Source organism: Tiliqua scincoides, chromosome 2, assembly GCF_035046505.1.
Source record: "Tiliqua scincoides isolate rTilSci1 chromosome 2, rTilSci1.hap2, whole genome shotgun sequence".
NCBI lineage: Eukaryota > Metazoa > Chordata > Lepidosauria > Squamata > Scincidae > Tiliqua > Tiliqua scincoides.
In genome coordinates, this window is record NC_089822.1 from 11712669 (window position 1) to 11726922 (window position 14254).

Below are 14254 nucleotides of genomic sequence, written 5' to 3' on the forward strand. Positions count from 1 at the left end.
GAAAGGTGAAGCACACGACCCAAGAAGTAACATGGCCCAGCTCACCCATGAACTCATTCTGTGCAATCAATCAACTCACACTTAATCCAAATTCTCCAACTGTAAAATGGTAATATTTGTAGACAGTTTAAGATTTGGTGTGCCGGAGCCATAAAGACCAGAGCACTTTAGGTGTACAGTGAGAAGTAGCAATATCACCAGCACTCATGGACAAATAGTTGAATCAGGGGTGGCATCAGAGATTGGTCCGTGGTGGAGGCCCATGCCCATCACCCGCCTGACCAGGCCAACCTTTGAATGCTCACTAACAGCTGCAGTCTTCCGAGTGGTGAAGACCAGACGTGATTGTGAGGAGCTCCAGAAGGATCTCTCCAAAATGGCAGAATGGGCAGCAAAACGGCAGATGCATTTCAAAGTAAGTAAGTGTAAAGTCAAGCGCATTGGAGCAAAAAATCAAAACTTCACATATAGGCTAATGGGTTCTGAGCTGTCTGTGACAGATCAGGAGAGAGATCTTGGGGATGGACAGGTCGATGAAAGTGTCGACCCAATGTGCGGCAGCAGTGAAGGCGGCCAATTCTATGCCTGGGATAATTAGAAAAGGTATTGAGAACAAAACGGCTAATATTATAATGCCGTTGTACAAATCGATGGTAAGGCCACACCTGGAGTATTGTGTCCAGTTCTGGTCGCCACATCTCAAAAAGGACATAGTGGAAACGGAAAAGGTACAAAAGAGAGTGACTAAGATGATTACTGGGTTGAGGCACCTTCCTTATGAGGAAAGGCTACGGCGTTTGGGCCTCTTCAGCCTAGAAAAGAGGCGCCTGAGGGGGCACATGATTGAGACATACAAAATTATGCAGGGGATGGACAGAGTGGATAGGGAGATGCTCTTCACACTCTCACATAACACCAGAACCAGGGGACATTCACTAAAATGGAGTGTTGGGAGAGTTAGGACAGACAAAAGAAAATATTTCTTTACTCAGCGTGTGGTCGGTCTGTGGAACTCCTTGTCGCAGGATGTGGTGATGGCATCTGGTCTGGATGCCTTTAAATGGGGATTGGACAAGTTTCTGGAGGAAAAATCAATTATGGGTTACAAGCCATGATGTGTATGTGCAACCTCCTGATTTTAGAAATGGGCTATGTCAGAATGCCAGATGCAAGGGAGGGCACCAGGATGCAGGTCTCTTGTTATCTGGTGTGCTCCCTGGGGCATTTGGTGGGCCGCTGTGAGATACAGGAAGCTGGACTAGATGGGCCTATGGCCTGATCCAGTGGGGCTGTTCTTATGTTCTTATCAAATGCACCATCAAGGTGTGGGAAGTATGGAACAGGGCAATGCCTCCGGACTCACAGAAACCTGGCCCTGAGTGGAACAGCATAATTAATCTGGACCAGGATACAAACAGTCCTCAATGCATTGGCTTTCTCCCTCTGCAATGTCTCAAGCTGCATCAGAAACTGCTTTGGGAGGTTCCTGTCTATTGGAGGCAGCTTTTTAAGGCAGAAGAGAATGGGGAGTGGAATGGGTACCTCAGAAACTCCATAGCAAGAAAGGAAGCGCATGAACGTGGATGAAAATTCAGCTCTCTGGATCCCACCTTTGCAGTACAACTGTGTACTACTGTGCAAATACAACCCATTAAAGTAAACTTCAAATAAAACCTGCATACATATCCTTTTGGAATATCAGCATCTTCATTATTCCCAGGATCATTCTCTAGGTGCTGTTTGATTTTCTCCTCTAATCCCACAGCATCAGCCCCTTGATACAGGTCGATTCGCACTTTGTTCCGGAAGAAAAGAAACGTTGGGGTTGCCGATATATTATTAGTTGCAGCTGTTCCCTAGCAATGAGAAATCAATGGTTACAATTGTGTAGCAACATTTTACTGTTTTCAAAATAAGCAATAGGTCACATTCAAGAAAGCTTGTTTTAGAAATATCTTATTGTAGATAAAGATTCTTGCAATAGAAAGACAATGTCTACACAGTGATTTTTAAAACACGCTTTCTGGTTGTAGCTTTTATGTATGCCACAGGTTTACAAACTCTGTTGCTGAAATTCCAGAAAAATATACAAAGGTACATGACACCCCTCCCCCCAATCACAACTACTTATTTCATTAGAATTAGGTAGACTGGTAAGAAATGAACACCACATGTACCGGTATCTTTGCATATTAATTTGTCAGAAATCCCCTCCTTATAATTTTCCCAAATTCAAAACTGTTTCAATTTCTGTTTCACACACTATTTGTTACAAAACACATTTTACATTATGAACATCATTATCACATACAGTACTACCACATCTCTGAGAAGCAGGTTTCCGCCTGTACACATGTTCACCCAAAGATTATATGTGCCAGCTTCGCCACTATTATGAGTAGCACTGCATTGGCACCATCTGTTTTGGTAACTTTTGCTCTGAACTTGTGAGATCCTTGTCATTTGATTTTAACAAAATGTACCAACTGAAACAAACGGCTTTAAAACAATGTTTTCAAATGCCTTAACTCTACTGATAAGATTTTTCTTGCTTCTTGTTCTACAATCAGAATACCTTCAGGTCATAAGAAAGGGAATGTACAATAATGCTTTAATGATACGGGTTTAATAATGTAAAGCTTTAATGAACAACATGTAATTAAATACCAACTGCACCCCTGCAAGATTAAGCATGGCGTTATTAGAACAACATATTGACGATGACAGGCAGCACAAAATGCAAATATTCCCAGAAGCAAAGTCATACAATGAAATGACACCCATATCTCAGTATCACATATTAGTAGGCACAACATCAAACTCTGAGAAAATACCACACTATTTGCAAGTATGAATGTGCATTTTAGCCACTGCAAGATGGGATGAAGTTGAATCTATTGAGAAGCTAGTTGGCTTGAGGTGACCATAACAGAATCTGGCTGCAACCTTAATCACACTGCCACCATGCAACGCGGGCATCCAAGATGCTAATGGAGCTGAAACTGGTCCATAGTAATGTGGCACCAACACAGCTTCTGATCCCTGACAGGTGCATGACAAGCATGGAAGAAACCCCAGTATATGAGCAAGGAAAGGAAGAGTCACACACACTGGCTCTACGTATCTTTGTTGAGGGTTAGACAACATTGCAATTATTTTTAAAGGATTGGTTTGAACACCAGAAAACTCCTGCAACATGAAGATTACTTAGTAATTAAATAACAGTTTTTTGCTTTACTGAATAGAAATGCAAGTCAGGCAGAATGTCAGCATAAAGTGGCGTGCAGTTTATTTGACTTTCTGTAACAGAAACAAAAAATGCAAAACCAGGGTCTCAAACTCTTCTTTGGGTTGGGATCGACACAGTTTAAAACATTAGTCAACAGGGAAAGACCATGTTCCCATTATTTTTCCTGACTTCCAAGAAGCAAACTGCTATCAGTATTGCAAGGAAGAAGCACTACTACTAATTTACCAATCTTTTATTAATTTCTGTGGCTATGTCTCTTGGGCATGTGATTGTCATTTCAATATTCATGGCATTTATATCCCCACTCTTCTTCCTTGGGGCAGTGGTACACGTATTCTCCAGGGTACACTCTACTTCCAGAACAGTGGTACATAGGTGTCCTCCACCTTCTACTCTTTCAAACATGTTGGCTGTGCCACTGCACTAAGCCTGTTGGCTTAGCTAAGACAGAGGCCAAGGTCATCCAGAAAGCATCATGGCTGGATAAGAACGTGAAACTCTTTCCCTGTAGCCCAGGTCCCAGGGTTCTAGAAAGCTCAGAAGAATCTTGGAACCAAATGAATAGAAACATTGTGGAAGTTGCAAAATAGCTCAGAAGAAAGCTAGTGTGGGTCTAAGTTTAACCTATGGTTAGCCATCCCTGTGCTTCAAGATGAGTTTCTAGATTCAGAAGTGTCAAAGTAATTGTCTTATTCCCAACACTGAAGTCCAAGATCAAAAACAATTTGAAGACAAGTTGCAATAGAATGGCACCGGCATTCAGCAAGTGCAACAAAGGACATTTTCAAACATGGATTTCCCCATTCAGAATTGTGGAAGAGATCCTCAACTTTCACTATATGTATCCAATGACTGGCTACAAAATGCTGCATGAATAAATGGATTAGAACTGGTAGTCTACACATATCTGTAACTACAAATTTAAAATCAGGGCAAGACAGAGGGGATTATTCCTATGACTCAGTCCATCATGGGCAAATCACAACCATCGCATGACAGCGTATTTATGAATCCTACACTAGATCAGCCAGGTGGTATCTACTCTGGCTGGCAACAGTTTCATCAGGGTTTGGGAAGAAATTTTTTTAACTGGAGACCTTAGGAATTTAACATGGAATCTTCTGAATTCAAAGCATGTGGTCTACCACTGAAACAGGTAACACTCCAAGGCAGCATCCATTAAATTACAGCCCGTGGGCCAGATCTGGTGCAACACTGCAGCCCTCCCCATCACGAGCAGTGCTTACAGTTCCGCTGTGCTGCTCACAAACAGCCCATCCAAGCTCTGCAACAACCCTTTGCACAGTCATGTCTGCCAGGAAATCTGGGCTCAAAGTCTTCTGAAGTACTGGGCTATGGATCTGACTGTCCAGAGCATAGCCCTGCAGTGATCAGGTGGGTTGCGTGGGAGCAGCATGGTGTGGTGTTAAGTGCTGGTCCAAATGGGGGCTGTTTTTTCCAAATGCAACTGTTGCAAGTTTGGCAACTGTTGCTTTAAGGTGCAGTGGTACAGCCAAGCATTTCCCAGCCAAGCTCTGAACAGCCTGGAGACTGGTACCCCAGAAGTTCGGTGAAAACATCATTGCTGAACGTCCAGAGATGGTGTTGTGATGCCACACAGTCAACTAAAGGGTCTGCGCATTGGTACAGGACTCTTAGAGGGAATGTGCACTGAACTCTCCACATTCATATGTGAACTGCCATTTTCTTACCAGACAACCCATTTTCTGTGCAAGATAGCAAGTTATCAAACCTAAATACTACCTCAATGTATTCTACAAGTTGCCCAAGAACAAGGGCAACATTAGCAGCTTATCAATACCACAAACTGTAAAACTTACATCTTTACTTTACTTACATCTTTACTGTAAACCGCTTTGCGAACTTTTGTTGAAAAGCGGTATATTAATAATAATAATAATAATAATAATAATAATTGATATAACCTGGTTAATGTTGACACTGGCTCTCAGTGGTAAACTTAAAGCCTACAACATTACTATTAATAAATATTGTATACTGCTTTTTCCCCACTTATATGAATGTATTTCCTCAATATAATGGCCATGCTTCTTAAATATAAAATACTTCCACCAATTTATTTTGAATTGAAAAGATTGATAACTACAGAATCCCTCAGTATGCATATCTTATCAGTTGAATTCATTCACATGCGTGAATGTAAGCACTACTCACCTGGCACTGATGAACATCAACTTCCAAAAAAGTTGCTTGAGGATATTTGTTACTCAGGGCATTGAAAGCAGGTGCTATCCTTAAACACGGACCACATCTGTCAGAGAAAAAGAATACACGCATGAACACACTATATTTAGCACTTGGGCCAGTGTGCCTATCCTTTGGATTCACATGACTTGGGGTAAAGCCAAGCGAAGGGAGGTTGTGCGGCTGAGGCCAAAAGAAGCAGTTCTACACTGCCACTTGCTTCTCTTCCCACCAAGTCCAGTAAATTAAAACATTTTTAGAAATGCGAGGATGTCACAATAGCTTCTTCACCCCTTTTCATTGGCTGGCACTTACATAGGCAGGAAAGTCACAGTGAAACCAGATCACATCACGCTTTTTAGCATGCTAAATGGTATGGGAGAAAGGAGAAAGAACTATCACTCATGGTGGCAGTGCTGCACTCAGTAACATCTAGTTTCAACCTAAGGAAGTCACCAATAACAAGATATTCTCAAATCACCTGATTGTATCACCATTTATCAGTAAGATGCCTATAGTGCAGTGGTATTGAGGGCCCTGGCCTCTGCCCCCTTAAGGGGTGGGGGCAGTGGGTAAGGCAGCGACGCAATCCCAAGGATTGAGTCGCTACCAGGGCTGCAGGGACTGGGATGTACTCACCAGTCCCTGCAGCAGCCTTCCCGGAGTGCGGGGAGCCCTGCTCCCCAGTTGCTTTGAAGTGAAAGTAGAGCAATTGTGCTCCACTTCTCATTTTGTGGAGGTGGAGTGCAATCGCTCCACTTTCAATTCAAAGTGGCTGGGGAGCCCTGCAGGTGCTCGCACAGGGTTCCCCGCACTCTGGGAAGGCTGCTGCAGGTAATGGTGAGTACAACCCAGTCCCCGCAGGCTGCAGCCCCTCTGAGCGGCGCGATGTCGCTGCCTTCCTCCCGCCCCCACTGCCTCCCTCCTTGCCCCTGCAAAGACTCAGTGGCTCTCAAACTCTTCCAGAGAGTTTGAGAATCACTGCTATAGTGAAAGCACACAGTGGAGCCTCTGAAAATGGAAGAATCCCACAGAGATGTCCTATCAGAAAATTATAATGTTGTCTTAGAAGTTTACATCAGAAGCACATCTTTGTTTTACAGTTGTCCACAATGCTGTACACACGATGAGAATAAAATGGTTCTATATGGAAAAAAACTTCCTGAGCTCTCAGTAAAATCACCTAACTTCCTGATGCTGATAACACTCCTTTTTTTATTAAGAAATATTATTCATTAGGAAGACCAAGAATACTATTTATTTCAATATTAAAGTTACATAGAGAAGTGCATGAACAGAATGGCATTGTAACCACAGCTCATGGCTGAATCATGTTTCAGATTATGAGCTCGAGGTCAGGGAACCATTTATTGATGGCCGCCTCTCAATTTCATAGGATTCACTCTTGCAATATAGTTCCCTATTTATCAGCTTCTCCAGGGCTCAAGGGACTGTAGCTGGAGAGGGCAATATTCCACTCACACCAATGTAAAGCCAAACCACTGGGATGCAAGGTCCACTCACAATATGCCTTGATCTGGCTTACAATTCTAACTTGAGATTTACCATCTCTGAAACCCTTGGCAAGCAATTCCCATGTTTGCAACACTGGCACTATATTAAAAATTCTTCCTCTGGAACGTATCAAAGGCAAGGTGGCACAATTCCGATATGAATGGGCACTTATTTATACAGGACAATCAGGAAGCCCAGTTCTGATTTAAGTGAAAGTCTATTTCTGTAGCCACAACTAACCAAACCGCTACCAAATAGGAATGTGTTTCTGTTTGGGGCTTGTTATCAGACAAGTCAGAAAATATTTGGACAGTTTACCTGTCAAACATTATCAAACAGTAATATTGCCTTATGGCCTTTTTATTTCAATGCATGCAGGGAAGCTACAGATACACACATGTAAGTTGTGCTGCGTGTCTGCCAGGATAGCATAGACCAGGCCAGTGACATGATGCTAGCTCCAAGACTGATGGCAGGAAGACTCAGATCCACTGGTAAAAGGAGAGCCAGCACTCTGGATTTATCAATCAAACCCTGCCCTTCATTAGGATGGCTCAGAGGAAGCTTCAGCAGTTCCAAAATTCTAATGAAGAAACCACACCTTGCTGGTATAGCAAGTTTGACCCTGGGACTAAAGCTACCTCCTGGGTGCCTCCTTGATTGAGTTTAGCCACTGAATTGGTGAGGACAGCTAGAGCTGAAGAGCTTTCTTTTGTTTTGCTAATAACTTAGAAAAAACAAGTTGTTAGCTGTTGTGATATATGCCCCAGGTCTATAGGAATTTACAGGCTGGATAGGGCAAGGCTAGGCCCTGATGTCTTGGCCTGAATACATACAAGTGTACCCCTGTTACATCATGGGATTGGCTGATGCAACAGGGCACAGTATGGATGATGCAATAGCCTGCAATACCATGTCACAAGACTGTGAATCATACTGTCACCAGATCATACTCTGCTTTCCATTGGCCAGTGCCAGTATATATTTGGGCTTGTATATGCTGCTGTGTGGGAGATGTTATGTGGAGTGTCTGCGGGAAGCTACGTTGGTGGAGTTGGTGATTGAAGATTGTGGCAAGCTCAATCTTTGCTGTTTTGCTTTGCTGTGCTGCCTCAGCACTGTATATTCTGTACACACTTCAGTTAAAGGACATCTGGTGGTGGTGCACGGCTGTGTCTGTGCATCATTATTTTCCAGGCGTAACTGCCTGACCTTGGGTCTCGGGAACAGCGGCGCTTCTGTGAACTCAGCAAAAGAAGGCTCTTCAGCTCTAGCTGTCCTCACCAATTCAGTGGCTAAACTCAATCAAGGAAGCATGTTAAACTGCCAATGGACCATCAGATAGATATGGCAACCTCAGCCAGGTGCAAAGACAAAGTCAGCATGCATTAAGAACCTTAAAGAAAGGTTCTTTGATTAGCTCACCCCACAAAAAATTTCACAGGATCCTATGAGAGAAAAACGAACATCTGGGTCACTAAACCCTTGTGTCTTTCATCTTCACCTTCACCCACCTTCACCCTGTTGTGTGTTAGACTTGCTGGTGCTGTATGAAGCTACTTGCATTCCAGCTGCAATCCCAGACTACCATGCCACCCGGCACCCAAGATCAGTAATTCTCATATCTGTCTAATTTCCAGCCTTTCTCCCCACTTCTCTTCCTGAGCACAACCAAAGCACTGTGCAAGAGCAGGCTGTAAAACTCAGCAAGTGCCCCTTCGCTCGGAAAAAGAAACTCCAGCTCTCTTGCCCTTCTTCCTTCCCTCCAGTGAATTTAGGCTACTTCCTGGTTTTCAGGGCTAATTCCCAAGCCTTCTGGTCAAGGCACCTGTAATGCATTGAACTCAATTCAGCAGACTGGCAACTTTGATCTTTGCTGCAGCCTTATGGCTAATCCATAAATCCCCCACTATCTTTCTTTGTCTGTTTGTATGAAATACAAACAGTATTTTGTGCTTCTTATGTAAGCGCTATATGATTCCATTTTTAACAGCTTTAGGGAAACCCTGAGAATTGTTGCAGGCCTCCAAGTGAGGGATACATTTGTAACCATCACCACAACAATCCTGAACTAACAGTGGCAGGAAAAGTTGTTGTACTGGTTATGGTATTCTGGGGAGAGACTAGCAAGTGGATGAAGTGACTTTACGGTCTGCCAACGGGCTCACCTAAGTTCAGGCTACAAAGACTCTAGCTGTAGTCATTTGCCTTGGCATGAATCACAGGAAAACATCTCCCTTTTTTCTCCTTCTACTCCCAATTCTCCTCCCATCCTTACACCCTAAAACCTCAACTTGCCTAAACCCAAGTGTCTCTGGGAAACTCATGGTTTCCCTATAACCTTTCTCCCCCTTCTTTTGGCTCTAGAGTCTCACACCATTACACACCCCATTTTCCCTTCTAAGGACTCTCCTCCTCTTCTCTACTTTCTCCATCTTATAACAGCTTATGCTTATGATCTAGTAGTAAATGCTCAAGAAAATATTGATTGCTTTATTTTGATTTCCCCTTCCCTATTATTGTAAATTTATCCCTGCTATAAAGTTTGTTTAGGTGCACGTTGTACCTTTGCCTCCCTCTTCCTTCTTGGCCAAACCACATAGCTTTGTCACTGGCCAAGATCCCCCCATGTGCGCATGTTACATGTGGCTAAATGCACACCCAGTAAGAGTAGTGACAAAATTAAACCTATTTAATTGTAAAACAGAGAGAGCATGAGCACACATTCATGTGAGCAGGAACCTGTGCAATACAGTGCCCAGTTGGAATTCCTTTTCAAATAATACTACTAGCGTTTAACAATTTATGAAAAAGAAAGGTTTGTATTGGAAAATATAATGTGCTGTGTAAAAGCAAAGTCTATCTTATTTGAGCTTTAAAACATATTAGTAACGTAAATTACACAGGTAGTTTTGCAATTGCCAAATAAAATTGAGAATTCACAGCCCAGTAAAACAAAATACTAATTCAAAATATTAATAACCTGGAAAACAAAAATCTAGTGCATGAAGAATTTTACCAACGTGTCAGAATTGAGCTCAAGTACCATTCCAACCATTAATTCCTTGTGAAGCAGGTCATTCTTTCCCTCAAAGTGATCAATCTTCAAAATGGACATATTGACCTACCTCACAGTGTTGCGGAAATTAGCAAGGATGTAGGAGTTTGGCACTTGTGATGAATAATCCTAACTCAGTTAGCATTGTTGCTGGTTAGCTTGTCATCAGGTTACATAGCAGAAATTGAAAAACGAGTTTGGTACCAAGTTTCATTTGCAGTTAAAATCATTCAGGCACAAGCATGGAGCAACTTAGGACCCAATCCTATCCAAGTTGCAGCACTGATGCAGCCAGACCAGCAGGGTGTACGCTGCATCCTGTAACAGGAGGAGGGGCAGTCATGGAAGCCTCCTCAAGGGAACATTTCTTCCCTTACCACTGGGCGGCTGCATAGCCTCTAGAAAATTGGATAGGGTTGGGCCCTTAATTTCTCACAACTTGTGAATGGTCTGCAGTCTGGCTCCAAAGCTGGAAACAATATTTATCAGGGTAAGCATCAGACCAGGCATACCAGATGCAAAACACTTTTTTGTGCTCCTGTTGCAATTGTCCAAACCTGTCTGATCCTTATACAGATCTGATGACTGCCTGTTCCATGGAACAGCAAAGGCCCAAGACAAACAAATAATGAGAAGCCTGCAGGCAAATAGCTGCATGGTTAGTTAAAATCAATACTGGGAAATTCAGCAACATTACCACTCTACTGCTTCTTGCTTTAGACTTGCCAGAGCACAATGCTGCAGTCAATCCCTTTGACCAACTAGCAGGAATCCATCTTATCAAGTTCCAGAACAGTGTTTCTCAATGTGTGCTCCTTGGAGCTTCCTGAAACAATGGTTAAGAGTGGGCAGAGCTTTGGAGACAAAAATGTTTGAGAACCAGTGGTCTAGAAGACCCTGGACCTAGGAACTCTAGACCTGCTTCTTGTCTAGCCCCATTCTTCCTACCCACTCCTAACTCTAGGCCCTGTAGGCAGTTTGGTCTCAGTCATACTTTTTGGCTCTTGTTTCCATCAGCACCTACAGTTTCCTCTGGTACTAGTCTTTCAGGCCCCTACCTATTGCTCCACTTTCTTCAGGCACTCTGTTTCCTGAATAGCCTCCCTAGCAGTCATCTCCACCTCCTTAACCTCAGTGCTCCAATGAACCTAGATTATCTCAGACGCTGTATTAGTCTCCTGTCTCCTCCATGACATTCCTTGTCAAGCCTTGTTTTTCACATACTTTTCATCTTTTCTTTCCACTATATCATCTGCATCCTTCTTCCATGTACCTGGACTTCCTCATCTCTTAGCTTCCCTTTGGTTGAGGATCTTGTCCTACTCAATATGACATGCGAGGCTAATATGGGAGGCTCCTTTTTCCTCACACACTTTGGACTGGGAAGTGCATAGGTTCCTAAGAAATTGAACTCTTCATACCATCAACCAGTTCAATCAGGTCCAGTTCAGATGCCAACAATCAAGAATTCCCTGCACACTCCCCCTTTCCTTTTCTAGTTTGCAACTGACACACACATGGTTATTGCTCACCATAAATTTGTTTTCAAACCAGAAACTGAAACCAGGATCCCAATATCTGATTGGAGAGCAAACTATGGCAAACAGTAACAAGGATTATGCATGTTTAAATATCAAAAAAAGGAAATCATTAGCAAGGAATAGGATGATGGAATGTGTGCAGGTAAGAAATATATCAGACTATAGGGTCTAAATTGGGCCAGTGAGGCTTCCTCATCACGTGCACAATACAATACAGATAACTGCAAGTTATACAATTTGCCTAATTTCTGATATCGCAGACAAAAATTCTTCTACAGATACAATTAGATATTTCTTTAGGATCATAGAAAGCTGACTTATACTGAATCTGACAATTGGTACATCTAGCTCAATCTTGTGTACTCTGACTGGTAGCTTTTCTCCAAGCTATGAAATGACAGTATTTCTCTGTTCTCCCAGGGAGAGCCCAGGGTTTGAACCTAGGACCTTCCACATGCAAAGCATGTGCTCTGCCACTGAGACATGGCTTCTCCCCTGTAACAGAGCACTTCTGATCCATACAGGAAGTATGGGGATTAGTCACAGCGTATGATGAAACCAGGACCTTGGGTGTGGGTTTAATTCCTAGAGAAAGACAGCCAAGGTTTCTTAAATTTTGGAAAGACAACAGTTGACACTACAGCAAAAGAACCCTTCTAGAATGGAACACCGAAGGTGAGCGTAGGAGAGATGAACTTAGCTCAACCACAGATTTACTGAGTAGTCTTGGGCAAGTTACTTCCTTACCCCTCTCCAAAGTGTTCTCATTAATAAAATGAATATAACAGTGATCAAAATAGAATAATGTCACAACAATGAAGAGCAGGAAGTTGTTTGCTACCTACTTGTCATGTAGTAACCACAGAAATGGTTATTGGGGTGTGCAAAAGTTACGTATAGTATACCCTGAGCTAAGAATGCATGAGCCAATAGAGTATGTGTTTATCACAACAAACTAAATGTAGCTAGTACACTGTTCCTGGCAGGTAAACACTTTCAGTGTAAAAGTTCCAAAGTGTTGCAGGGTTAGAGTTGTGAACGTGACTCATACAAAGTGCCACTAATAAACAACAGTATCTCTAGCAGGTCTTCACCACAATATCTTAGAAAAAAGAAGGGAAGAAGAGACAGAGGCTTTTTCATTCCAAGATGTGTGGGGAAACCGCAAAGGGTGGGACATAAAGAGTCCTGTGGTATCTGACTGATAATTCATTTCATGCAGCAACCTGTTTCCAGCACCAACCAATCAGGTTTCATTTCTTCAGTGGAAGACAAGCATACCAAAAATATAATTTGAAGTGCTGTACATAAGATTCCAGAACGGTCTCTGAGGAGGCCTGTAAGCAGAGCACAAAGACAACACCCTTTCTCACATAGTGAGAGGTTAATTCCCTGAGTTGAATTCCCCTTCCTTATTTTCTGTTCCCAGCACCTGCTTATCAGAGGTATATTGTCTAGGAAGATAGTTCCAGATAGCTACTGACAGAGCTTGCCTCTCCATGGCTTTGCCTAATGGAAGAAAAGAACCTAAGTGCTCTAAGTCCAGTGTTTCTCAATGTTTGTCCTGCACCGTATCACTTCACATGGTCCACCTATTTGAAGTACCACCAGAAGTTACAGGCAATAACATCAATGCCAGTTACTTCTGAGTTGGGAGGCCAAATGTGATGTGACAAACACCAGTAAGAGGCTCAGATGGACAGGAAGCCTTCTTAGAGCATGGAAAAGAATGTTTTGGAGCCTTCTACCACTGTTTATTGCGTCACATTCCTGGTCTTGCTGCTGGGTTGCAGGTGTTCAGGGACCCTGCAAATAGCACCAGACACCATCTCAAGTACCACTGGTTGAGAAACACTGCTATACCTTGTAGTATTTATATACACAGGCACTAAGATGTCTTAGCATATTTGGCATCAAGGACAAGTCAGGCACACCTGCGCAGTTTGGGCATACTCAACTGCCCTTGAAAATATATTGGGTCATTGAACTCTGTGCCTGTGAGCAGCAGAATGCTAGGAAGGAGAATCTTATCTAGGAATGTGTTTGCGGTGAAGCTAGAACTAGGTAGTAGACAGCCGGTATGAAAGGTAGCATCTTTGTGGAAATTTCCCAGCTACGTAACCTTATATCATGTGTTTTGAGACTTAATAAAAAGCTGGGTCAGGAGCCGGGAGGGAGCACTTGACTTCTCCCTTGATTTCATTCTTCCTCCTGCTTCCAGCACTTTCAACCTCTCTGAAACCTGTGTCTGTTGTCTAATTCTTGCCATGGCTTTTCTGCCACACCAATGCAGCATCTCAGGCTGCTCCTCAGGTAGCACCAAAATGCTACATACCTGATCAGTCCAAATGTCCTGTAGCCACTATACCAGCTATTTCCAACCTTTTCCATCACATGGCACACTGACAAGGCACTGAAATTGTCAAGGCACACCATCAGGTTCTTGATAATTGCCAAGGCACACCATGCTGCCTGTGGGGGGCTCACATCCCATTGGCCCTACTAATAAATGACCTTCCCCCAAATTCCTGTGGCACACCTGTGGACCACTCATGGCACACCAATGTGCCATGACACGGTGGTTGAAAATGGCCGCACTATACGTTTGCCTCAGTAGCCACTAGGATGCATATGGAGAATTCCAAGTAAAAAACCTCCTTCATG

General features: G+C 43.0%; 1 protein-coding gene across 2 annotated transcripts in view; it reads right to left on the reverse strand.

Annotated features, from left to right (window-relative positions):
* TXNL1 (thioredoxin like 1) overlaps nt 1-14254 on the reverse strand; it is a 30114-nt gene that overhangs the window by 14575 nt on the left and 1285 nt on the right. For both annotated transcript variants that reach the window (XM_066615242.1, XM_066615241.1), the window contains exons 2-3: nt 5447-5543; nt 1683-1856 (exon numbers count right to left, since the gene is read on the reverse strand). In XM_066615242.1, the coding sequence (XP_066471339.1) occupies nt 1683-1856; nt 5447-5543 (271 nt within the window). The remainder of the gene's footprint in view (nt 1-1682; nt 1857-5446; nt 5544-14254) is intronic.